At 43.7% G+C, this 24,326-nt stretch overlaps 1 protein-coding gene and 1 long non-coding RNA gene across 2 annotated transcripts in view; one reads left to right on the top strand and one right to left on the bottom strand.

The window, feature by feature from the left end:
- The first annotated feature begins 8 nt into the window (after positions 1 to 8).
- The window catches only part of map3k10 (mitogen-activated protein kinase kinase kinase 10), a 31,556-nt gene continuing 7,238 nt past the window's right edge, over positions 9 to 24,326 (top strand). Inside the window, exons 1-4 of the mRNA XM_017424752.3 lie at positions 9 to 2,075; positions 21,796 to 21,976; positions 22,120 to 22,268; positions 24,114 to 24,289. Of these exons, the coding sequence (XP_017280241.1) occupies positions 1,151 to 2,075; positions 21,796 to 21,976; positions 22,120 to 22,268; positions 24,114 to 24,289 (1,431 nt within the window). The 5' untranslated portion in view covers positions 9 to 1,150. The remainder of the gene's footprint in view (positions 2,076 to 21,795; positions 21,977 to 22,119; positions 22,269 to 24,113; positions 24,290 to 24,326) is intronic.
- Positions 18,592 to 20,785, bottom strand: LOC119616608. The gene is made up of 2 exons (XR_005232555.1): positions 20,168 to 20,785; positions 18,592 to 19,964 (listed from the first exon to the last, which is right to left on the bottom strand). It is a non-coding gene; the product is annotated as an uncharacterized LOC119616608 (long non-coding RNA).

The raw sequence follows: 24,326 nt of genomic DNA, 5'->3' as shown, positions 1-24,326 counted from the left end.
CCCCCCCCCCCCCCCACGCATCCTGACTGGGGAGCTGACAAAAAATAAATAAATTTAAAAAAAGGCCAGGACAAATGGTGGAATTTTGCTCTGCCTCCAGTGACGAAGAGCCCGTTTCCCCATCACGGATGTAGACCCCCACGGAGGCGCAGACTGAAGCAGGCCGCAGAGACGGAGGAGAGATTTTGTTGTGCTCAGACCTGATGCTGAACATGGTGCCACCTCTCAGCCCCTGTTCTCAATACCTGCCACCCTGCGGCTGTCATCTCTCTCATTCCTCAGCTGTCTTAAAATGAACACCCCCCACTCCCTCCTTCCTTTTTTATTTTGTTTTTGTTTATGTTTTCTCTCTACCAAGGGCTATTCAGAGAACCAGCTCATGCATGTAGGATTTAGCCTGGACCGACTCGTCGGGATGTAGGCCTAACATCCGAGGATATTTCCACTCAAAATAAATATATATAGAGAGAGGAGAAAACGGCTCATATTCACGGGGATGGCTGGCGGGGGAGGTGCATCGGCTGGATGAGAAATAATGAGGACCCCCGCACAGAGGATTTTACTCGGCTCATGCACAGACTGTGTTTTCTGTTCTTGTTATTGGCGGCCCGATAGTTCCTTTTCCATCCTGAAATTAATCTGACAGCCAGCTGTGGTTTCATTGTCGTCTCCGCAGTTGATAACGCTGCCTCCGAGCTCCCGGAGTTTATTGTTACTGGCCCCGAAATCAACCGCACAAAAGCCGGTAATTAAAACAAGAAGAACGACACGATGAGCTTCACTTCCGTTAGGTTTCTGTCAGTAGCACTCAGCTTTGAAGTTCGTATGATACATTTGTGAAGGAACTGTTGTTTATTGAACTGAGGCAACCTTCTTGCCTCCTTAGAGAACTTGTGCTGGCTTTCTGAAGGACCCATTTGTCCACGAAAACAGGTGGATTTCCGGGGAATCTGCTCCTCTGAGTGTCGTTGTTTGACCTGATGCGTGAACCTGCCCCTCGGGACAAATTCAGCCCCAAGATGTGTTGACGGTGGGGAGCGTTTGCTGCTCCCTGAGCCTCCGATCCCCGCTTCCTCCGTCTGGTGGTCGAGGAACACCCCGTCTCGGTCAATGGGCCCCGCGTGGATTTTGCGCCTGAGTTGACGCTGCCATGAACCCATACGGCAGAGCGAGCGCCACGGCAGCCCCCCTGTCCTGCACCAGCTGCGGGAGCTGCTGCTCACCACCTCCCCCTTGCCTCGTTCCCCCCGGGCCCCACTCCTCCATGCCCCCGAACGTGACCCCGCCGCCGCCGCCGATGTCTCCCGTCCCGGTTGTGCAGGTGGAGAACGGCAACAGCTGGAACTCCTCCGCCCTCTCCTCCTTCGACTCCCCAGACTCCCACCCGGGTCACCGATGTGGGGCCAACAACCCCAACCCTTACTGGACGGCGGTGTTTGACTACGAGGCCACGGCCGACGAGGAGCTGACCCTGCGGCGCGGAGACCTCCTCGAGGTCCTTTCCAAAGACTCCAAGGTGTCGGGGGACGAGGGCTGGTGGACGGGAAAGATCCAGGACAAGGTGGGAATCTTTCCGAGCAACTACGTCACCAAGGGAGACGCCGCCAGTTACCAGCAGCTGACTGCAGGGGGGCTGGTGGCAGGCAGGGTGGGAGACTCCCCTCTGGAGATTGACTTCTCAGAGCTGCGCCTGGAGGAGGTGATAGGAGCCGGCGGGTTCGGGAAGGTGTACAAAGGAGGGTGGCAGGGAGAGGAAGTAGCCGTGAAGGCTGCCCGGCAGGACCCAGATGAGGATATCAGCGTCACGGCGGAGAGCGTGCGGCAGGAGGCCAGGCTGTTCTGGATGCTCCGCCACCCCAACATTATTGCTCTGCGCGGGGTCTGCCTGAAGGAGCCCAACCTGTGTTTGGTGATGGAGTACGCCAGAGGCGGGGCTCTGAACCGGGCCCTGGCTGGGAAGAAGGTTCCCCCGAGAGTTCTGGTGAACTGGGCCGTGCAGATTGCAACAGGGATGAACTACCTGCACAACCAGGCCTTCGTACCCATCATCCACAGAGACCTCAAGTCCAGCAACAGTAAGTACTTCAAGTTTCATAAATCTGCTGATCTCAGTCTGAAACTCGGACATGAAAGGCGGCGGGCGATATGCATTCCTTCAAGGAACGCCAGGCGTGTTTGTTTGTTTAAAAAGAACCTTAATATCACGGAAATCAAAGTGTTTCACAAAACAGAAGCTGACAGCGGCAATAAAAAGCAGAAGATCCGAATCAGCAGATTTTCAGCTTGACCAGTCACTGCAAAACTCAAAGATCAGATTTTTTTTTTCTGGTTTGTGAAAGCACCATTACTGCGCAGCTTTTTCTTCTTCTTCTTCTCCTCCTACGAGTGAGCTTTAATTGAGGGAAGAAAACTCCAAGTTAGCTGTTTGTAGCGTCTTTAAAAGTCAAAATGTCTTCTTCAACCAGGTGAAAAAAAAACAAGTTTATTTGAAGTCTTTTTATAAAAGTTTGTCTTCAATAAGGTAGAAAATCTCTGAATATTACAACAAACGTTCGTAATTCAGGAGCTGATTATTTAAACTGTATGAAAACTGAACTGATGCAAGAAAACCTGCATCACTATTTCTACCTGTCAGCTAGATTTTAAAGAGTCAAACTTTTATTTTTGTGGGTGTTTTTTTCTCTCTTTGCGTTTATTAAAGCTGATGTTTGCTGTTTGTCGTGTTGGCTTTAAACCTGAACTAGTTTCCCTCCTGGACGGTAAAGTGTTGTCTTATTTTGATCTCATCATCCATCAGCTGATGGATGATGTTTGCTCAGGTCATGTTGACATTGTACCAAGTTATGGGCTCTTAAGTTTCAGCTGCCGGGTCGGAATAATGAAACTTTAAGTTGTTCTTTATGTTGAACGTACAACTTAGAGGATCAGTACAGATAAACAGGCACATTACCAGAGGTTGAAGATAAATTTAGCTTAAAAATTAGCACAGTAGACACAGAAATCAACCTTAATAAGGACAAGAGTGGCTACAGCTCAGTCAGTTTTACAGATACTGGGATGAAATTTGGTGTGGTAGTTCCTGAGAGTCATCCCTAACATATACTCTGAGCTCTAACTCATGCATGATCTTTGTTTAAAACTTTGGCATAAAATACGTCAGGTGATATGATTCCTTTAGGTTTCATTTGAACAGTTTTGGCACAGTTTATTTTGTAAACTAAGTGAGTGGCTTCCTCTAATTTGATACTTGATAAAAGTTTGTTTTCAGACACTTTAAATTTCCAGATATGATTCCAGCTGGGAAACATGTTGCCCTCAGTAGCCACAGTGTCACTGTCATAGTAATAATCCTTCTTGTATGTGAACTCATCTATTATGTGTCACATTATCTTTTAAAGCGGGAATTAAGAGAGTTGCTTGTTGTCTTTCTTGATTAGTGCCGTGAAGGCTGCCTTGTTTGGACTCTCCTGATACAAACGAGGAAGGTCTTATGAATTTAAATGTGAAAAAGAACAAAACTTTACTCGTTTGTCTCGTCAGTTTTCAGCATTACAGAAATGTGTGACGTTACAGAAGGGTGATTACGACTGAGGTTCCGGATGCGCCGACACAGCAGGGAGGCCTATAAGTCGAAGAGATCTGGTCCCCTTCCTGCCATATTTACCCTGTTTTCTCTCCCTGCACCTCCTCCTCCTCCTCCTCCTCCTCCTCCTCCTCCCCTCCTCAAGGAGAGCAGTTCTGCTCTGCAACTCACTGAGCTATTTTTGGTCCTTTGTGCTACTTGCTGTTTAAAGACGCAGTTGCAGTTGTCGGTGCGTCAAAGAAACGAAAAACAGAGAGCATCTCTGAGTGCACTTGTTGTGCGGCTCATGCAGGGTGTATTTTACCAGGAAATGGGACTGATGGGAGAGGAGACGATGTACAAATATGGGCGGAAAGAGCAGGATGCTGACTAAAGATGGGGTGAGATAGCAGAAGTAAATGTAGCTTAAACACACCCTTCGCTCATCTTCTAATTATTGTCTCAAAGCAAAGGTGGGGGGGGGGGATAATGCTGTTGCCTCCGCCTTGGTGTGGGTGCGTTCACGTGTCCGTTAGCAAAATATTTTGTGAATGGATTTTCATCAAACTCTCAGGAAGCATTTACTACAGATTAGCTTTTGCTGCCAAAGCAATTCAAGACGGCCACCACAGCTTATCTCCAATTGCCAACACAAAAATGGCTAAAACTCAGTCAGCTTTAGAGCTGTTGAGCTAAAATTTGGTGTGGTAGTAGCTGAGAGTCATTCACAACACCTTCTCTGGGTGAAAGATGCATGAGATTTTGTCCAAAACAAGAACGACTCCGTCATTTCTCAACATAAGATGATCTTAGTCTAGAACTCTGGCATGAAAGCTGGTGGGCGATATGCAATCCTTCGAGGAATGCCGGGGCTTTAGTGTTTTCAAAGCTGTTTTTAAATCACATTTATACTAAAATTGATCTTTCCCTTTCATCTGTGCAGCTCCAACAGTCCACATTCCTACTTATTTTTTCCCAGCAGAGCCTTGGCAACAGCACCATACTGCTGCCTTTCCGTGGTGACATGGGCTCCGCTTCTGTGTCACTGAGTCATACAGCTGCTGTCAGCTGCTGTGTAAAACGCCAGCCCCCTCTTTCAGGGAGCTGCGTGCGTGAAAATGGCAACTAAAGAAATGCAGAAACGTCTCAGGTTGGACTCGATCCCTCTCTGAATGATGGATCTTGGAGGGGGGAGAAAAAAAAAGAACATGTAGGTTGTTAATTATTATGATTTTATGACTCACCCTCACACTGTTTGCATTAGCATGGCGATGCCCTGAAGGGTGACGCCTTCGGGGAGAGAGTGAGGCAGATTCAGAGGAGAAGGAGTCAAAAGATTGAGAGGAGCGGAGCCGAATGAAACGAGAGAGTAGACTGATGGCGATGAACAAGAGAAGGAGAGCGTGGGGGATAAACAGTGGGTTCATCTCCGTTTAGGGTTACACCTCGGCGCATTGTTCAGGTGCGCCGGTCTCAGGTGTCCCCTTCAAACCACCAACCACTTGGCATCGCTGCAGTCACCGAGCAGCTCGGGCCCCCGAGCTTCCTCCTCCGTCTCCCACCAGCTGTCTTCGGAGCCGCGTAAACAATCTCAACTCTCCAGAAGGAAGAAAAAAAAAGTGATTAAAACTCGACACTTTCAGGTGGAGCCGGTGTGTCTTTGAAGCTCTGCTGAAAGTCTCGCAACAAAGCAGTCTTATTTTTGGCTCCGCTCAGATGCTTTCTTCTAAATTTATCCTGCCTGAGCTGATATTTCGGAGCCCATGAGTATTTGTGGTGGTGTGCTGCGTCTCTGACTGTAACGGAGATAATCTGATTACTGTGGCCGCTGTGGAGTGGTGTCACAGCATCTTTGTAGGCTGGCAGGTCATCGCCCCTCGTGTCCTACCCTTCACTCCCGGGCTCCAGTCTTCCTCGCCTGGATTGAAATGAACAGACGCAGAGCACTATTAATAATCGAATCCACATAAGCACAAATATTGGCAGATAGTCACTGTTAATAGTGAAAGCTACGCTCACAACCCACCGTAAGTGTTTCAGACAGACACAGGTCACACAGTGATCAGTGACAGAAGGTTTGATAAATGGTACAAGCAAACTACTCGTCAAGTACAGGCTGCATGTCGGACTTGAACAAGACGTGGGGAAAACTGAGCCATTAGCCGGTGGGAGACGTATGTGTGACCAGTGAGGCATGGCGTGCACGTGAATTGCAGGTAACCAGCCTCGTTTGCTCGGAGTACAGGTCGCATCTGTAGTTTCACGACTCCTTTAAATGTTGAAAAGCTCCAGCGCGGACGAGTGCGTGTGCCTCGAGTCATGGCCCAGGGTCACAAGCCTGTTGGTTCTCCTCGTAGTGGCGTGCACATCGCTGAGGGTCGCTGCAACTTTATATGGAGTTGTGCAGAAGCGGTGAATCAGCTGCAAGTAAGACAATACGGGCGACTTAATTACCTGGCGTGAAAAGCAACCGGCCTCATGCCGGGTCGCATCTGTTCGGTCAGCCTGGTTTTACACACGTTACACAACCTTACATTTATGGCTGCAATACAAATGTACAAATATGTAATTTTCGCCTGTTAACAAGCTGCAACGAGCGTGAATGGAGCTGGTATTTTTATGGCTACACCGAAAACGTAAAGCCCAACGATGCGAACACACACACACATCATAAAGTCAGAGCCCGGCGGACATTAGCTGCTGTTTTCAGTGCTCTGGCTTCAAACGAAGGCCGTGTTTACACAGTTAACAATCGTATGAATAGCCAGAGCCACGTTTCTCAAAGCTGGCTCGTCAAGCAAGCAGCTCGAGTATTTTGATCACTAAACGAGATTTGATTCTTTTGAAAAAATTGAATTCAGTAGCGTTTATTTTTGCTTTCTTTGTTTCGGATCTGTGATATCAACAGCACTGCAGCACGAGCTACTTAACAGATTAGGGAGCGAAGAAGTGGCATATAGCTGGTGTCATTAAAAAGCTGCAGACGGGCTGTGTGTGCGTGTGTGTGAGAGAGAGAGAGAGAAAACGTGAGAGTGAGTCTGTTGAGGAAAGGATTAGAGTTGTGGCCGGTGCCGGCTGCTAATCCCTCAGAGACAGAGCGGAGGCCGAGACTCTGACCAACTGGAGCAGATACTGGGAATGCTGTTCACTCCAGCTTGAGGGTTAAAAGGTTTTCATGAGCGTGGATTTAAAGAACAACATGTATGCTGTGTGGGGACATTCATTTTTTAATTATAAATCTATTACTAATCACAGCAAGGGCATAAAACCCTTAAAATAACCATTTTTATAACAGAAAAGTGTCACTGTGATGTTATTCTATAAATCTAAATCACACAGAGAATTGTTTAATTCTGCAGTAATATAAAACTAGTTGTACATAATAACATTTTCTGTTAAACTGGGTGGCTATATTTGTTATCCGGGCTTCTTATTACGCCGTTGGGGCAGATTTCACCACAGAGGTTTTCAGACTGAAGCTAATGTTGTTTATCAGCAGATAAATGATCGTTCAGCAACAATTTCTATTGGAAATATCCTGTTAATAGCATTTTATTTACCATGAACAGAATTTTTTAATGAGCTTTTCCACAAAAACAACAAATAACGCCACACATCAAATTTGTTAAAAATTCTCCAGCAGCTTTAAGCTAAATTGCTAAATGAAAATCTTTACTGTGTGACAGAGATGCAGCAGTTTTTTGTAAAGCTTTAACGTTTCATCTGATCTGATTTCTCTCTAAGAAAAGTTAGTTTTGGCTGAATTTATATTTTGACCTATTTATAATTAAAAAGAATCACATATTCTCTAAAAAGACACCAGGTTAAGGCACCTTCTCTGTCGTCTGTCACTTTTAATCTGAAATAAAGCTCAACAGGTTATTGGACAGAACTGCTTGTGCAAATAAAGTCAACCTGTTGGACACTAAAAGATAACCTCAGCCTATTAATCAGCAAAATGTGTTTCATAGCCTCCTACCACTTCATTTTTGTCCTCTGATGTTTTAAACACATTACGGATAATATAAAGCTTTTTTTAAATCAAAAGTGTAAATAAGCAACAAACTAGTTGCTTATTTATGATGCATTCATGAACCTGAAACAAAAAAAACTGAGGTCTTGTGTTTCCGATGTGCCACTTCAAATGAAACTTGTTGATGATCGAGGTGAATCACACTGTGTTGTATCCGTTTTGCTCCTTGTGTATTTTTAATCGATAATCGTCGTTGTTGTGGCGCGGTGCGTCTCCACAGATCAGAGCTGCACGACCCTGATGCAGACGATATGATGAACTGCAGTTAAATTTAAACGACACCAGAGGGTAAAATTTCCAGACTTCGGTGACATCGTGATATCTCACCTAACTCATCCAGAGAGCTAAATGCTGTCAGCATTCAATCTGACATCTGTTTAATCACGACGGTATTTATTTTCAGAGTATGTAGGCTTGTGTGTTTATGAAGCTGGTGCAACAGGACGTGTTGTAGCAAGGGCAGAGATCTCTCTCACACACACACACACACACACTGCACCGCAGCAACAACGACCCCATTCTCACACAGCAGCCCAAGACAGAGAAAGAGAGTGGCGCTTACAATGGCAGGAGTCACCGCAGGGCAGCGCACGGGGTGGGAGGCGGGGGTGGAGGAGTGGGAGATGGAGGGACTGACTGTAGGCTGTGAATGACTGAGTGGAGAGACGGATGGAGACGAGGCAGGATGGGCAGAGGAGCGGGGCAGAACTGGAGTAGTTGTAGGAGAAACCCTAGAGGCTGAGCAGAGAACCAGGAAAGTAAAGACGGATGGGGGGAGGAAGGATGAATTCAAGAAAAGGGCCAGTTCAGAGNGGGGGGGGGGGTCAAAGCACTGTTCTTCATCGCAGTGAGAGCCACAGATTAAGGCTAACGTCCCCAGTGCGCTGTAGGCTGCAGTCTTTCACTGTATCTGTCTGTACTGTAGACCTCATTATACTGATTCAAGTTCATGTCAGATGCACACATTCTGTAGGATCTGCAGCCATATGAGGACATGCTTGTGCAGGTTAAGGTACCGATCAGCAACTGCAACAATACTACGATATACCGATATAAAATAACCGTTTTTCTTATTTGCTTTGTCAATGTTGGTTAATTTTCAGGAATTAATATTTGGATAATTGTATTTATGATACGTTTTCTATTCAACAACATCTGTGGTGAGACAGAAGATATAATATTAAGAATAGCAGGAATATAAAAAGGGAAACATTGACCAGGCTAGGTAATATTAGCAACACAAGCTGATAAAAATGGATTCCACCACATTTAATGCATTCAAACAACGTAGCCATATGTTCCTTAACAAAGGTTGAAATTTACTGTGGGTGCAGCTGATTAAATTTCACACAAACTGTCTTATGCTGCAAATAAACAGTTTATTACTGCAGCTATCAACACTTTTAATCTGTGAGGCAGCCATGTTGGATTTTGTATTGGTGGCAGTTCTGAAACGTCTGATTTTCCAGGTGACTTCTGGAGTTGATTTTTCTGACTTAAACTCAGAAGATTTAACTTCTAAGTTCAAATAACACACCTCTGTTCTTCACTATACGCTCAGGTTTAGCTCGCTGCTTATGATGGTCTGGCTGATTCATCACCATCACGGGTTTAAGACTTTTTGTTGGACTGTGACAAAAAAAAAAAGCTGTTGCTGCCAGAGAAGAAATCTTTACAACCGTGATCTATTTTAATCTCTCATAGAGTTTCTCCAGCAAGCAAAACTAATGTGGTTACCATAGTAACAGTTTTTCTTGTTAAAAGATTAGCATGTTAGCTTTGCAGTTGTTAGCATTTAGCTACCTGTGCTACAAACAGTGGTTTTCATATTGTGTGCTTTAATCTTAAATGAGTTTATTTTTGAGTAGGTAATATATTATGTAAAGTATTAGGAGTAATTTTAGTGTTTCAGCTAACAGCTACTTAGTTCTGTCATCTAAAACAGCTCAAAAACTTCAATTTTAAAACAATTTAAGTGAACGCTGTATTGTTAATTCTCCTAACAGTGTGTCACTTTTGCGTCAGATATTTATTATATCCCTATATGTATTTGTTTATATTTATTTATACATAAAATATGTTACATACTGTATGTAGTGTTGCGAAACGGATTGTGTTAAGTGTATTCAGAGTAACTATTTGATGCAGAAGTAATGATGCATCATCTAAATTTAGTTGTATTTTTAGTGTCAATAAATGCTTTCTGATTCTGATTCTTCTCTTCTAATGAAATGTAAAAATCCACAACATGGCATTTGCTATTATTGAACCTTTGATATACTTTCAGCCTCCACACCCCAGTATGAGCGAATGTGACATCAGTATTTGCGATGCAGGTTTGTTTACCGTGTGCAGAACCATAGAGAAGCATGGCAGAGTTTGATCACATGAGCCACTGCTCGTCACAGGGTGATGAAACAGCGTCTGACTGTTCAGATTGCTGCAGGGACTTTGAACTGTTTTTGTGCTGTCTGAACTCAGTGGAGCGGCCAACAGGTGTTTGTATCGCCTCGCTGTCAGCAGGTAACGCTGCTGAAATCCACCTGTTAGTCAGAGAGCGACTGAAAACTGTGACACCGGTCAGCGTCTGGGTGGGAAGACACGCGCATGCCACCACACACGTACAACATTTTCTCCGTTGGTCAATAGAAAATCGATCTGAAAGCGGTAAACAGTGGCAACGCTCTGCTCTCCGGTCAAATATCCGACTCCCAGCTCCGCACTCGACCGCTGCATGTTGAGCCTGAATTTCACTGCTTCATTTAAAAACACTCAGCATGGATGAGAATCTGCAGCCATCACTGATCAAATATCAATTTTAATATATTTACATTTCCCCCCCTTGAAGCTGTATTTACACATTTGCATGTGAACACATACTGACCCGTCTATTAGATAAATTTGTTCAATTTACCTAAAGTAGCGTACTCTTATCAGTGTTAATGTTTCTCAAACCCTGTGAGCAAAACAGGTCCGGTGAGTGTTTCATTTTGCTCTGAATCAGAGGAAAAGTAAACAGCAGCGCAACAAACAACACACTTTAGCTTAACGCCGCAGGCTGTGTGTGACGTCATCGTCGTGTCACAGTAAGAAGGAGCGTTGTCTGAAATCAAACATCAAGCTGAAAACGAGAGCATCCGTAGAGCAAAGCACGACAGAAGCAACGCACTTGCTCACATTTGAGAACAGAAATAAAATTGTTTCTCAGCACCCCGGTGAGAGAAACACTTGGAGGCAGAGCTGGATATTTCGGTGACAGACGCAGTAAAACACACGCTCTAAGTAGCGCATCCTGGCCTGTTTCATGTTTAACTCTGAGTTTAGAGCAGAGGTGGGCAATCCTGGTCCTGGAGGGCCACTATCCTGCAGGCTTTCCTTGTTTCTCTGCTCCAACACACCTGATTTGAATCAATGGGTGACTAACAGGCTTCTGCAGAACATGAAGAGGTGATTTAACCACTGAATCAGGTGTGTTGGAGCAGCGAAACCAGGAAAACATGCAGGATGGTGGCCCTCGAGGACCAGGATTGCCTACCCCTGGTTTAGAGGGTCACTGTTGTTTGCCAGCAGCGTGGCGCAGAGAGAGGAGGCCGAGCAGCCGGGACGCTGGGTGTCCCACCCACACCCCCCTCCTGAGCCTAACATCATTCAGCCACTTCAGGCCAGGAGTCACATGAAGGACAATTTTACTATAAGCCTGAGAATCGGAACAGTAACATTTACTGATGCAACGATCCGACGTGTAAACATGTTTGTACATTAAACAACCCACTGAGAGCTCTGCTCCAGCCAAACCTCATGGATGCTGAAATAAAATGACAAACAATTCATTGCAGTGCTGAACTGCTACGATTCTGACCTTTGTCTTGAGTGCAATCTTGTTCCCTTTTCTGGTTTTCAAGTCTTGAGAGTGACCTCGTTACTTTCCGTCATTCAAGCAAATTTTGTCCTGAAGGCACAGGTAATGGTACGAAAACCTTTTGAGCAGGAGCCTTGGAGTTTTTTTGGAGCCAGCAGTGACGATCTTCAGTGATATTTTACGGTTAGGTCCATGTTTTTGTTCAGAGCGTGAACCCTAAACACGCCACATTTTACATTTTAAAACGGTTTAGTGATGGGATTTGCCCTGGAAACTAGTGAGTTGGGGTTTTCATGACACTCATGACAAAAATATACTTAAATGCTTTCAGCTTTTCCAGAAACACCTGTAAAAACACTCAGGTACTGAAAACGATGGCGTATATTTGATGTTGTTCTTGGTTTTCATCTGCCCTCCTTGATATTGACTCAGGGCTTCACGACAGGACACATATACAAGTTTCTTAATCTGTTCATCATCAGCTGCTGCCAGTAAAGACAGGTAACCTATAATTACCCGTGTCTTTGTGTGCGTCTGTCTGTTAGCAAAATATCATGGGTCACTGAATGGGATTTAGTGGAATTTGATGGCCGCCATAATTAACCAACCTTAGCAAACTCAAAAATTACTATAACCCAGTCAAATATGCAGATAATGAACTAAAATTTGGTGTGGTAGTAGCTGAGAATCATCCCCAACTCATACTCTGAGTGCCAACATATTGTGCAACATGTTTGCTTAAACATTTATCGTGCAATTCTTTGGTTGATATATGTTCCTTCAAGAAAAATGACTTTTTAATTATAAAGGAATTCTCCAGCGTAATTATGAAAATAGTTTTTTTGGTTCCTTCAGGGATTGCATAAATGTTAAACCCCTTTTTGTGGCAATGTAAGTCTTAAAAAGTGACAATCAAAGCATTAAAAATGTATTTGTATCATCATTTTAACAATTAGGGGGAAAATGTATTGTTAAACTGAAAGGTTTTCATCAAAGTTAGAATCTGAGATGAGTAAAAAGAGCTCAGACCTCTCTGTGGATTCCCACACTCTAAGTAGTACTCTCATTTTCATACAACACACACACACAGATACATCCTCCACAATGAAGAATGCCGCCTCATTTAATACCTCCATCTCCTCTGAAAGAGAAGCTGCCTGGTCACACGAATCTGGCAGCTGTGTTTGTGCCGGGACAAAGTCAGTGGCTGCAGGGAGAAACTGTTCTGCAGAGCCGCTCCGGATTAGAGCCTCAATGGCCCGTGGTGCTGCGAACAGAGCCAAGCCGGGGTATCGATGACATGGGAGCACAGCCGCTACAACCGCTGTATCAAAGCACGGAGGGAAGGGGAGAGATCCGGGGGTTTGATGCGCGTCTCGCCGTGCTTCTCGTTAGCCTGAACTGGGAGCTTTTCAGTGATTATCTGGGTTTAGTTTGTGTGTTCGTGAATGAAGTGTTTTGTCACGTTTCCCCCAAGAAGACCAAAATGTGTTTCATCGGTTTAATGGATGAACTGAAAGGTTTTGACAGAGGTGAATTCCTGCATCATTTTTTTTAACTCTGATCTGATTTTTGGTGCCATTTGAACCCATTTTTCTGCAGAGCGGTTGCACAATCAGAGATGTTAGGAAGCGAAAGCAAAACAAAATATAGAGACTTATTAAGATTCAGAAACATCTGGTATGTCCTGCCAGGAAAATGGCCGAAGCATTCCCTCCAGTTGTTTCTCTTCATCTCTTTAACCATCTTTCACGCAGTGCAGCTTTTCTCCTCCTCATCTTGCTCTCTTTTCCTGCCGTTTTTAATCCTTCTTAATTCGTCTTTTTTTGTCATTCTTTTCCGCAGCTCCTCCCTTTTGTCATTTTTTTTTTTTTCCAGCCCTCATTTTTCATCTTAAACAGCCACAGACATTGCTTTCTCACCCTTTCACTACTGTCCACGTTCCCATTTACCTCTGATCTGTTCTGGGTTTTTTTTTTATACTCCCATCACGCTTTTTCCTCCCCGTTGTGTTGTGATTGTAGGCGACAGCTGCAGCAGCAGACAGTCGGGCTGTGGGCTTCGGCAGCGGGAGGGATGGGGGGATGATGGGGTGATGGAGAGAGGCAATCACAAGGAGAGACTTGAAAGGAGGTGGTTCCCTTTTTTTTTTTTTCTTTTTGCTAGTAAGATTCTGATCTTCACCAAAAGGGAAATGGGACCGGCTGCTCGGCATCCCTTGGGCCTAAACCCAGCCTGTGTTGATCCACACGGCGCTCCTGCTGCGTCTGTCAGGTCGCTGATGCCCCGAGACAGACGGCAGGGACCAGAGACGGAGCACCCGAACATCCAGCAGTTCCTAATGTGCAGAGAGACGAAGGGGAAGGTGTTGGGAAACTGTGAGGTGTCAGAGGGGTAGGTTAGGGCGGATTTTGCACGTATTACACCTGTTAATGTGTGAGAGAGGTGGATGGGGCTGAGAAACAGAGTGTGAGGAGGAACGGTCCGGAAGGAGGGAAGAAATATAAGAATTTTCATCAACAATAGGCGTGGGTTTACTCCGGATACTCTGGTTTCCTCCCACAGACCAAAATCACGCATGCTAGGCTAATCGGTAACTCTAAATTGTCCCTAGGTGTGAGTTGTTTGTCTCGTTTGTCTCTATGTGTCCCTGTGATGGACTGGAGACCTGTCCAGGGTGTCCACCGCCTCTCGCACAGTGACTGCTGGAGATGGACACCAGCTTCCCGTCACCCGGAAAGGAGAGGCGGATAAACAAAATGGATGGATGGATGAACATTAGGCCTTTTTTGTCTGAATGTCCTCAGATTTTAGCTGCACTCAATTCAGAGAAATTTAATTAAAAATTTGCAAGAAAAAAAGACTTAAACTGGACTGAACACTGCGTGAAAACCTAGAACTCCATTCTTGTTTGATTTGACTGTAACTCTGCACCTTTTGTTTGTTTGTAGCTTGTTTTTGTGTAAAACATGCTGCCCGTTCAAAATTTGTTATCCATTTCTTTACTGGGTATCTTCAGGCTTTGAGTATTATTATTTAACATCTTCTCAGAAGCTTCTGAGCGAAGCATCCATCATTTTAACTTTGTGATGAAGAGTGATACACATCAGAATCAGAAAATAACAAGAATCGGAGGTCTGTAGTCCTGAACGTTGCATTAAAAATGAAATGTTGTCATGTCTATTTTAGTGTGTTTTTATTCAGGGAATGCAAAGTTTGCATTTTTAAAACCTTGCTAGGGTTACTGGGTAAAAATATGTGGCGTTTCATTAATTGGCAGTCACAGAGTTTTTACAAACTATTAATTGTCAAACATAAGATGGTTTGATTTGTGTCGTATGTGGAGACTGTTGTGGTGAAAGCAGCAGCAGAAAAGTGGAAAATTAGCTGAGTGTTCTTTTAAACAGGCGCGTAGGAGAGGTTTCTCATGGGGGCATGAGGGTTGTTCGTGTCTCAGCTGCCTCCGCTCGCTCTCGCTCTCTCTCCGGGTTTCGGTTTGTGACCTCTGCCCTTGTTACCATAACAACAAGTTAATGACACAGCAGTCGGGACCGAATCTCAGCTGAAACCAACACAGGAGACGTGAGTTACCTGGCCTAGTTTTCTTTGTCACGGTAAGACTGAAAAGCCATGTAACATTTGGTCGCAGACAGATTATTTGCATCTGTCATGTTCCTCCTTTCCGACATGAGCGGCGGAGGGAAAGTCCATCGTCAGGGAGGTTTTCTGTCGGTCCAGGCTGAAACTCTGCCCATGCATCCGTCTGTCGGTGCATTCAGGCCTCGCTGTCTGTCACGAGCTCCTGTCCTGCTGCTCCCAACCCAACAGAGATCTAACTTTGCTTTAATGAAACCTGGATTGACCTCAAACGCTCAGATAAATGATAAACGTCTAAGAAAAGGTACACAGGACACATCTTTATCAAGTGCTTGACTCACACCTGAGACTGGTATCCTGTAAGTTTAACCAGCTGAGAAGATTAAAGCAGGTGTTTAGGATACAAAGGTGAAGCAAGGCAAGACTCCCATTTCCCAATTTCTTCCATATTACAGATAAATATGAGTGTTGCATTAATCACCAGAGTGTTTAATTCAGGCAGTGGTGAGACTGAAGCAGTAGTTCTCATCTTTTGAAGTAGGGAACGTTTTGAACAAATATTATCTTACTTGCAGCAGAAAGCTCTTTGAACGGCCTCGGTTTCAGAGAATCGGAGTTTAATTGACGAGTTAATGGCTAATCTGTGCCAGGCGAAGATCAGCAGTCCACCGAGGTCTCGCTTCCGCTCAGATTAGCCATTAACTCGTCAATTAAACTCCGATTCTCCAAACTGAGGCCGTTCAAAGAGCCACCTGCAACAAATAAGATATTAATTGTTCGTAACTGTGGGATAATTTTTTACTGGAGCCACAGAGCACCAGGAAACAAAAATCCAGTTTAGCTTGTTTGTTTGTTTTATAGACGTCTGACACAATTCAAGACATTTATAAATGTTAAATGGATGTCTTACTTTAAGAAATGCAAATATTTGCAAACAATTTAAATGGAAATGGCATCTAGGATGACATGTTCAACTATAATATACATTTTAACATGAACTTAAATTTAATTTGGGAAGACAAAGGGAGAAAGGGTTGTTGAAATCACACCCCATGGACATGTTCTCATGTAAACAGACTCTGAAGAGATAAAGATAAGTCTGGATTCAACCTGTTAGTGAAACACTGACACTTAAAAAAGCATCAACAAGCTCAGTGCAGAAATCCTGAACCTAAAGCCTCTCTAATGCCTTTAAAACGCAAAAGTCAAACAATTCACACAGCTGTGGGTTGCTTATGCCTAAAGGATTTAAACCTGTTTTGTTTTTTTATTGGAACCTAATAAACAAATACATCCTCGTAATTAGCCACGGTAATCTCCCTTCTCGGTTTAAGGCTCCTGAAAAGGCCTTTTGAAGAGAACGAAAGTGGCGTTAAGCTGCGGCAGGCCGCTCCACCTGCAGCGCCTGATCAGCTGACTGCAAATCTCTCAGCTGATTGTTCGGACGGCCACGCCCAAAGCTGTGCGCCAGCTGACGGCTCCGGCATTGTTTATTTAAGGCGCGGCAGCATGGAGAGGCGGCGTGGCGCTTTGCCTATAGGCTGGGTGTTTGGGCAGCCTGTAGAAAGCCACAGATGCTGGTTTGAAGCTATTTTTAAAAAAAAACTAAACTGTCTTTATTTTTAAATTCAGACGTATAAAAGATTGATTTAAATATCTTTTGTCTGTTAATTTGTTGGGATTTTATCGCAGGTTTAATCAGTGATTAGGCTGAAGTCCTTCCTGCTCCACCTAAATAATAATTCTTATCATATTAGACTAAAAATGACGACTCTTTATCTGGTTTTTAGGCGTGGGCTTGAGTGTAGGACGTTTAAACTCTATTTGACCTGGAAAGAGTTTCCGGACCATAACCAGAACATTGTGTACTCTAGTTTGCCTGTGTCCTTTTTTTTTAAAAAAAAAGAAGTTTTCTTTGCTTTTTAGTGCCATTCCTCTGACGTCGTGAGAAACCTGCCATGGTGCTGTGAGCTCTTGTGTTTCACAACCGTCAGCTGGGGTCAGGGTTCGAGGTCGGAGGGAGGAGTGGAGGCAGTGCTGCACTGCTCTCTGTGGGATACTCCTCAGTTAGCAGGTGTTTCTGACAGCGGACCCGTACCTGACCCGTACCTGACCTGGGGCGGCTGTAGATCAGTGGTTGGACCAGCCGCCCTCCAATGAGAGAGAGCTGGAGGTTAGATTCCTGGCAGCAGTCACATGTTGAAGTGTCCCTGAACCCCTCATTTCCTCCGATGAGCCCCAGCACTGTCTAAATCTGATCTAAAGCACTGATTAGACTCTACAGAATGATTTATTCAGGTTAGCTTTGTAGAGATGCAGTGGAGTTGCTGTATGAATGTGTGTTGATGGGTAAATGAGGAGCAGATTGTGTTTTAAGGCGCTCTGAGTGGCCCTGATTGGTCAGAAAGGTGCTGTAAGAGTACAGTCTGTTTACCTGATCTGTACCTGGCTGTGACGGCAGTTTCTGGACGTCGCAGCTGAACGTGGTGTAGATACACACACCGTCTGTCCTGAACGACACCCGGACCTCTCCAGTCTTCATCCAAAGATCGGGTCTGAAGGTGTAAAGATAGTTCTGATCTTCTGACGTGGGGTTCTGGGGTGATAGCTACCTGATGTAGATATCATTTTGATTGGAGAAAGAGTTTACCTCTGATTGATGACTGCAAAAAAGTAAAAACTGTATAGTTTGTTCTAATTTATAAACCTTTGTGTCACTGTTATTTCACATGATGTGGATAATTACATGAAATCACAGAGGATGATTTTATGTACTTGTATCTCTTGAATTAAAACTATTGTTGCATCAGAAGGACATTTCACATTCAACACAGCTTCAGTTTCTTTCAGCTGCAGCATCTTGATAAAGGTTATTTGAAAATCACTTTGGTTTTTGACCCCAAATCTGCAAAAGATTATTTTTTACATCAAACTGAATCGAGCCTCGTGGGTTACTCCTTACAGTTCACACTGGATAAAAAATGACATTAAAGTATGTATTTTTTTAATTATAGTGAATTTATCACCTGGACCAAAGGACAGATGTGTAAAAATCACAAAAATTATACTTTAGTCACCAATCTTTAGCCGTTTTACTCTTTGATTGTTTTTACTGGTCATATAGAGTTGTTCTTAAGACGCCTTGTTCATCTTTTGTACGTTTAATGTCTCTCTAGTTGTGGATATAACTTCTCTGACTGTACTCCACTCAGAAACATTTCACTGGAAGACATGCATGTAAAGAAAAAATAAATGTTTAGTTTATGTTTTTGAGCTCCCCTCACTGAAGAATAAATGAAATTGTTGTAGTTCTAAACCCTCGGCTTGTGTTCAAGGCTGTAATTAGTGACGCAGACAGGTCTTTGGTTTTTCTTCTCATTCTAATAGTTTATTTTAAGGAAACATTTCCAACATTGTCGGCATTACAATGTATAAAATAAAGCCACACGTTCCCTGAGGTCTTCTTTTCCCCTTCGGTGTGATAAAATGTGCCGTTATGATTCAGGTTTTATTCGTTTGTTGCTGAGTTTCAGGTGTCTGAGCTGCCAGCTGAGCTCAAACAAGTCCACCGTTGTTTTTTTTTTATGAAGTGTGGCAGAAATGCTGGCAGGAAGAAAAACCTGCGATGTTATGAATGAACATGGTGCAGGTGGTGTCGGGGAGCAGCGTGGAGACGATCTCGAGATGAAATTATGTAAGGCTGAGGAGCCAGAGAGGGAGGAGGAGGCGGGCACATGCAGTTTCTGTAAACAGGTCTTTATCCAGTTTCAGTGCATTTATTTGTGCTGCTGTGAACCTTGCTCTTTCCCCCTCCGCTCTGTTTCCACATCAACCTCCACCGATGCACACAACGTCCTTTCCCCAAATAGTTCTGCTCCATATTTGCCATCAAACAAACCGGGAGGGCTGAGAGGAAAACACACCCCCACGAGACCAAACCCTGACCTCTCCTTCGGTCTAAAACACAACGATGAAGGAGTAAAAAATAAAAAAGGGCGGGAGGATTTTTTTTAAAGCTTTTTATCGCTGTCAGAGAAACTCCTTTACTCCTGTGGAGATTAGAAACACACATCACCCAAACAAAGTGGTGAAAAGTCAAATTTTTATAGTTTTAATATTCTCACAAGTCTGTTTTATAAAAAGTATAGTTCTAATCTACAGCAAAATATAGTTTTTTCTGCTATTGAAAAGTTTAATTTTAAATAATGGTTGTTTTCCTTTGGGATAAATCAAGAGTTCAGATCTTTTGAAGAAAGGTTGTGAACAGTTAATATCTTACCTGTTGTAGATAACTCTTTGGATGACCTCAGTTTGAAGAAATGAAGTTTAATAAAGTTTAAATATTGTTTCTTGGCTCATAAAACAAAAGTTTGTTGGTCTAGTTTAATGCTCTCTGTTGTTTTCCACATCAAAATCAAAGATTACTGAGAAATTGAAGCTTAATTTTCTTAGCTTTAAAGTGAACGTCACAACAAGACTTCAGTAAATAGGCCCAGTCTTTTTTTTTTTTTTTTAGCTAAATGAGAACCGATAGAGACTCAGTTTGTCACAAACTGGAGGGCCAGACCTAAGAAAATTTAAATGTTATCTTGGGGACCAGATAAAATGATACAGAGGGCCGGATCTGGCCCGCGGGCCTTGAGTTTGACACACGTCCCTTACTGCTTCCAGGTGAGAAATGTCACCCAGTGAAGTCAGAGAGCAGACGAGCACTGAACGTACGCAAAAGAAAAAGCAGAGCTGGATGAAACCACAAATCAAACGTCACACGTCACAACTTTGTGTTAATAAGTCTTTTCTTAGTTTTACTGTAAGTAAACGATCCGACTTGGTCCGGTTGTATGAATATCTCCCGGCTGGTCTGAGATCAGCTCTCTCTCTCTCTCGCTCTGAAGCTGATCTGCTAACAGGCTCTGTGGACAGAACAGAGCAAAGAGAGGCACACCTTTATCACGTGAGGGTTTTTTCCCCCCCTCTGTGCATGTGTGTAAACAAAGACGCCGCTGTGTGTGGAGGCTTGTTTCGCCTCCCTTTGCATAAACCTGCAGATAAGTCTCAGGAGAGAGAGAGAGAGAGAGAGAGAGAGAGAGAGAGAGAGAGAGAGAGCCGCCCCCACCTGACTTCGGCCGAGCTGTGTACACTCCAAACATTTCCATAGCCGTCCCTCTCACGGAAACGGAGGAGGAAGTCGTCCCTGGGACAGAGACAGACAGAGGCGGGGGGACGAGCTGGAAGCTGGACACCAACTGGATGCATATAATTCATTAAAGGGACAGAAATGATCCGGAAACACCTGCAGCTGAAAAACACACCGATGTGTTTTCTTTCACTGTTCTTCTGTTCTTTTCTCTACTTTGTCCCAAAGATTTGTTTTATCTGTTGTTTTAACGTCAGTTATCATGTTTGCAATACTGTTTAAATAAATGAAATTATTGATTTTGCTGTAATTTATTGCAAACTAAAACCAGCTCTCAACTGTGAAATTTTACTTTTGACAATAATAAACTGTAACCTGTTGTGTTTTAGTCCCGTATTTTTTACTGAGAAGTCCTGGGAACCACAGCAGCACATATGTTACTGTGTATAACACAAGTTTTTATTATAATTTTTTTACAGTCTAATAATAATTTGGGTATAAATTGCACAATCCAAGACACTAATCTGAATAAAACAGGTGAAAGGATTTTATACCCTTCATTTTTATAATTTAAACACGTATTGTTTAGCACTTTGTGTGTCAAAGTTTTAAAAAAAAGGTTGGTTAGGTTTCAGAGTATGTGTTGGAGACAACTCTCAGCTACTACCGCTGCAGATTTTAGTTCAATATCTGTAATATTGACTGAGTTGTAGCCATTTTGTGTTCGCTAAGACCAACTAGCTGCAGTGGCCATCTTGAACGGGGTTAACTCCAAAAGTTAATCAGTTGTAGAAATACACCAATTGATTACTTTCTGACGGTTTTGTTAAAATTCATCAAATAGTTCAGGAGATATTTTGCTAACAGACAAACTGGGTTGGTTAAAGACGAAGTTTTAAGCACAGATGCTGTTCGGCGTGCAGCAAAAAGAACCTACATCCACGACCAATCTTAGCTCGTTATCCATACAATCCACTGAGTTAGAGCTATTCATGCGTTTTTAACATGAGTTGGCTGTGGCGGCCATCTTGAACCGGGTCGGTTGTAGCTGCATGTACAATAATTACTTCCTGAGAAATTCACCTAAATCCAGGGGTTTATGACACGGACAAAGACAGTTACATGATTGCCCACCTCTCATGGTGCTTATTTAAAGCAACCTTTTAGATGTTATCATTTTATTAATTTTGTTAATTTTGAGCCTGTTTAAGTGAAAAAAAGTCTTCTTATCCTGAATTATTTCACTGAATTGTTGCCAATTGTTCTAACAGCTGATTTACTTTAATCCTTTCACAACTTTTCAGACTTTATTGTGTCTGTTCCAACACTTCCTAAATGTGCTTCTTGCTTCAAATATCTTTTTTTTCCTCCTTCAGAATTAGTTTACTTTAACCTTAACTTATTTAATTCTTAATATCGTATAGTTCTTTTTTTTATTTAACAGCCTACTTCAAAGGATTTACATTTCTGGGTTATAAAGGAAAATTTGACTGTGAGTAATATGTGTACTGTGTTTACCAGAGTGCCTCGTTGTAAAACGTTAATATAACATTACTTGTGTGTGTGCTCATCTTCCTCCTCTTCCTCCTCCTCCTCCTCCTCCTCAGTCCTCATTCTGCAGCCGGTGGAGCGGGATGACCTGGGTGGGAAAACCCTGAAGATCACAGACTTCGGTCTGGCCAGAGAGTGGCACCAGACCACCAAGATGAGCGCCGCGGGGACGTACGCCTGGATGGCCCCGGAGGTCATCAAGAAGTCCCTCTTCTCCAAGAGCAGCGACGTGTGGAGGTACAGCGCTCTGACCTCATAAATCTGGTTTCCTTATACGCTGCACGGGCCATACCGTCCAAAAGCGGAGATGTTTACAGACACTGGTGATCCCTGATTTTTTTGTGGTAAAAAAAGTGTCTCTTTCTGTCTTCGGATCGCAGTTTCGGCGTGCTGCTCTGGGAGCTGCTGACCGGAGAAGTTCCTTACCGGGAGATCGATGCGCTGGCGGTGGCCTACGGCGTCGCCGTGAACAAGCTGACACTTCCCGTCCCGTCGACCTGCCCCGAACCTTTCGCTCAGCTACTGGGAGGTGAGGGGGGGGGTCAGCACCTGAACACAAGATCATTACGAACACATCTGCCCACAAAAAAAATGTCACGTTGGCTGTAAACGTTCGAGCTGAAGCGAGTGAAGAACACCGTCTCGGTTGTTGCAGACTGTTTGTTCACGGCTTTAAAATTCATCCTCTTTGTCCTCGCCTCTGATTTTACTGGACACCAGTCGTCCAGCGTGACCTTAAACATGTCGCTGATGATGCAGAAAGTCATTTTAAAAAAAGACCCTCTGGCTGCGCACGTCCACTGACTTTAAGATTGCATAACTGTGTTCCAATTTTTTTTTTCTTCTGCTGCATTTTACAAGAGGAGTTAAATAAATGATTTTTTAGAAATATTTATATATTTGTTTTGTGCAGCTTTGAGGCAGATTTCTCCTCCTCACCCTGTAAATAATAAGTCTTAGCAGTAGCAGAGTATTAATGTGTCAAAGTTTATCTTTTTGTTTAAACACCTACCTGCTTTACAAATGGCTCTAGAGCGCCATTTTTTTATTAAACACAGATTAGGAAGCTTCAGGTCAAGTTTTACTTTTAACACCAGTAATCCCCATCTCCCCTCTCTAGTGTTTCCTCTTCGTCCCTCCAACCATATCCACACGCTATTGATGCTAATTCAGTCCATTTTACAGAAATGTTTTGCCATAAAAAACGGTATTTTCCAGCGTTTTGAGCCTTCCTGTCGCCTCCCGGTGTGAGCTCTCTGCGCGGCGTGTTATTGTTCGGTGTTGGCGGGCCGGAGCTCTGTATTGTGTCGTAGGTGTTCGCCATGTTTCTCTAACACTGTCTGTCAGAGTTTGGCTCGTGACGCTCGCCATATGTCGTCTCCATCTTTCCCTCTTCCTCTTCTCCTGTTGCTGCGACCACTGCCAGACATGAAAAAAAGACCAAGAATCCCTGGTTCGGTCCAAACTGATGGCACGATGCTGAACCGCGACTGATGCAGGTCCCGGTTGAACGCAGAAAAAATATTCTTCTTTTCTCCTAAAGTCAAAGCAGCTGCGTTGTTTAACTAATAATTAGGATTAAGATGAACACCACAGCTGATCTACGTTAGCAAACACAGAAATGGCTACATATGCAGTCAGTTTTACAGATATAGAGCTAAAAATGTGCCGTAGTAGCAGCTGAGAGTCGTGCCCATGATGTGCTCCAAGCTCTACCAGACTGCATGAGGGGTTCGTTTAAAACTTTGGCATGCAGTGTGCGCCTGTTCAAGAAATGCAAGCTTTATTTGAATATTGTAATGACGCTATCAGCTGTGCTAAAATTTCCTCATTCCTCCTCAGCTATTATCCAAACTGACTGCGAGCAATGAGAGCAATAAGAGTCCCTATCAGACTTGCCAGCTACAGGATATTATTGGCATGCAGAACGTAAAAAGATAAAATATAGCCTATAGTTTATTGCAGTCCAAGAAGTTCATTTTATATTGATCTTAAACATGATTGCAACGACAATACTCTTTAGTTCGGTTTATTGTTGTTTAGAGGCGATTTAATGCACAGACATGCATTTCCAGCCTTATACTGAGACAAAAACGTGTATTAATCCGCACCAGAAAGTAGTCCCCCAAAGAAAAAAATTGTGCTTATTGTGTAAACATTGGAGTGCATTTGCTTATTTTACAGATAAAAGGCCCCATCACTCAAATATACAAAAAAACAGCATTAAACCCAAACTTCTTCTGTTTCTCTATAAAATATTTGATTAGAGCCGCCGTAAATTCATCATCCATGACACTAATCATCCCGACTGCTTCCAGCTTTGATTACCGAAGCCACGTCAGCATCCTCCCTTACTCATGTCTCGTTCTGTCAGAGTGCTGGAACCCGAACCCCCGCAGCCGGCCTTCCTTTGCCAGCATCCTGCGGCGGCTGCAGACCATCGAGCAGTCGTCCATGTTCCAGATGCCCCTGGAGTCGTTTCACTCCTTGCAAGAGGACTGGAGGCTGGAGATCCAGCAGATGTTTGATGAGCTCAGGGCCAAGGAGAAGGTGAGGAGCGAGGCGGAAACCTTTGGGTTTTAAAGCT

Source organism: Kryptolebias marmoratus, linkage group LG2 (assembly GCF_001649575.2).
Source record: "Kryptolebias marmoratus isolate JLee-2015 linkage group LG2, ASM164957v2, whole genome shotgun sequence".
NCBI classification, from domain to species: Eukaryota; Metazoa; Chordata; class Actinopteri; order Cyprinodontiformes; family Rivulidae; genus Kryptolebias; species Kryptolebias marmoratus.
The sequence above is the reverse complement of the archived record's forward strand: the minus strand, read 5'-3'. Positions and strand labels throughout refer to the sequence as shown.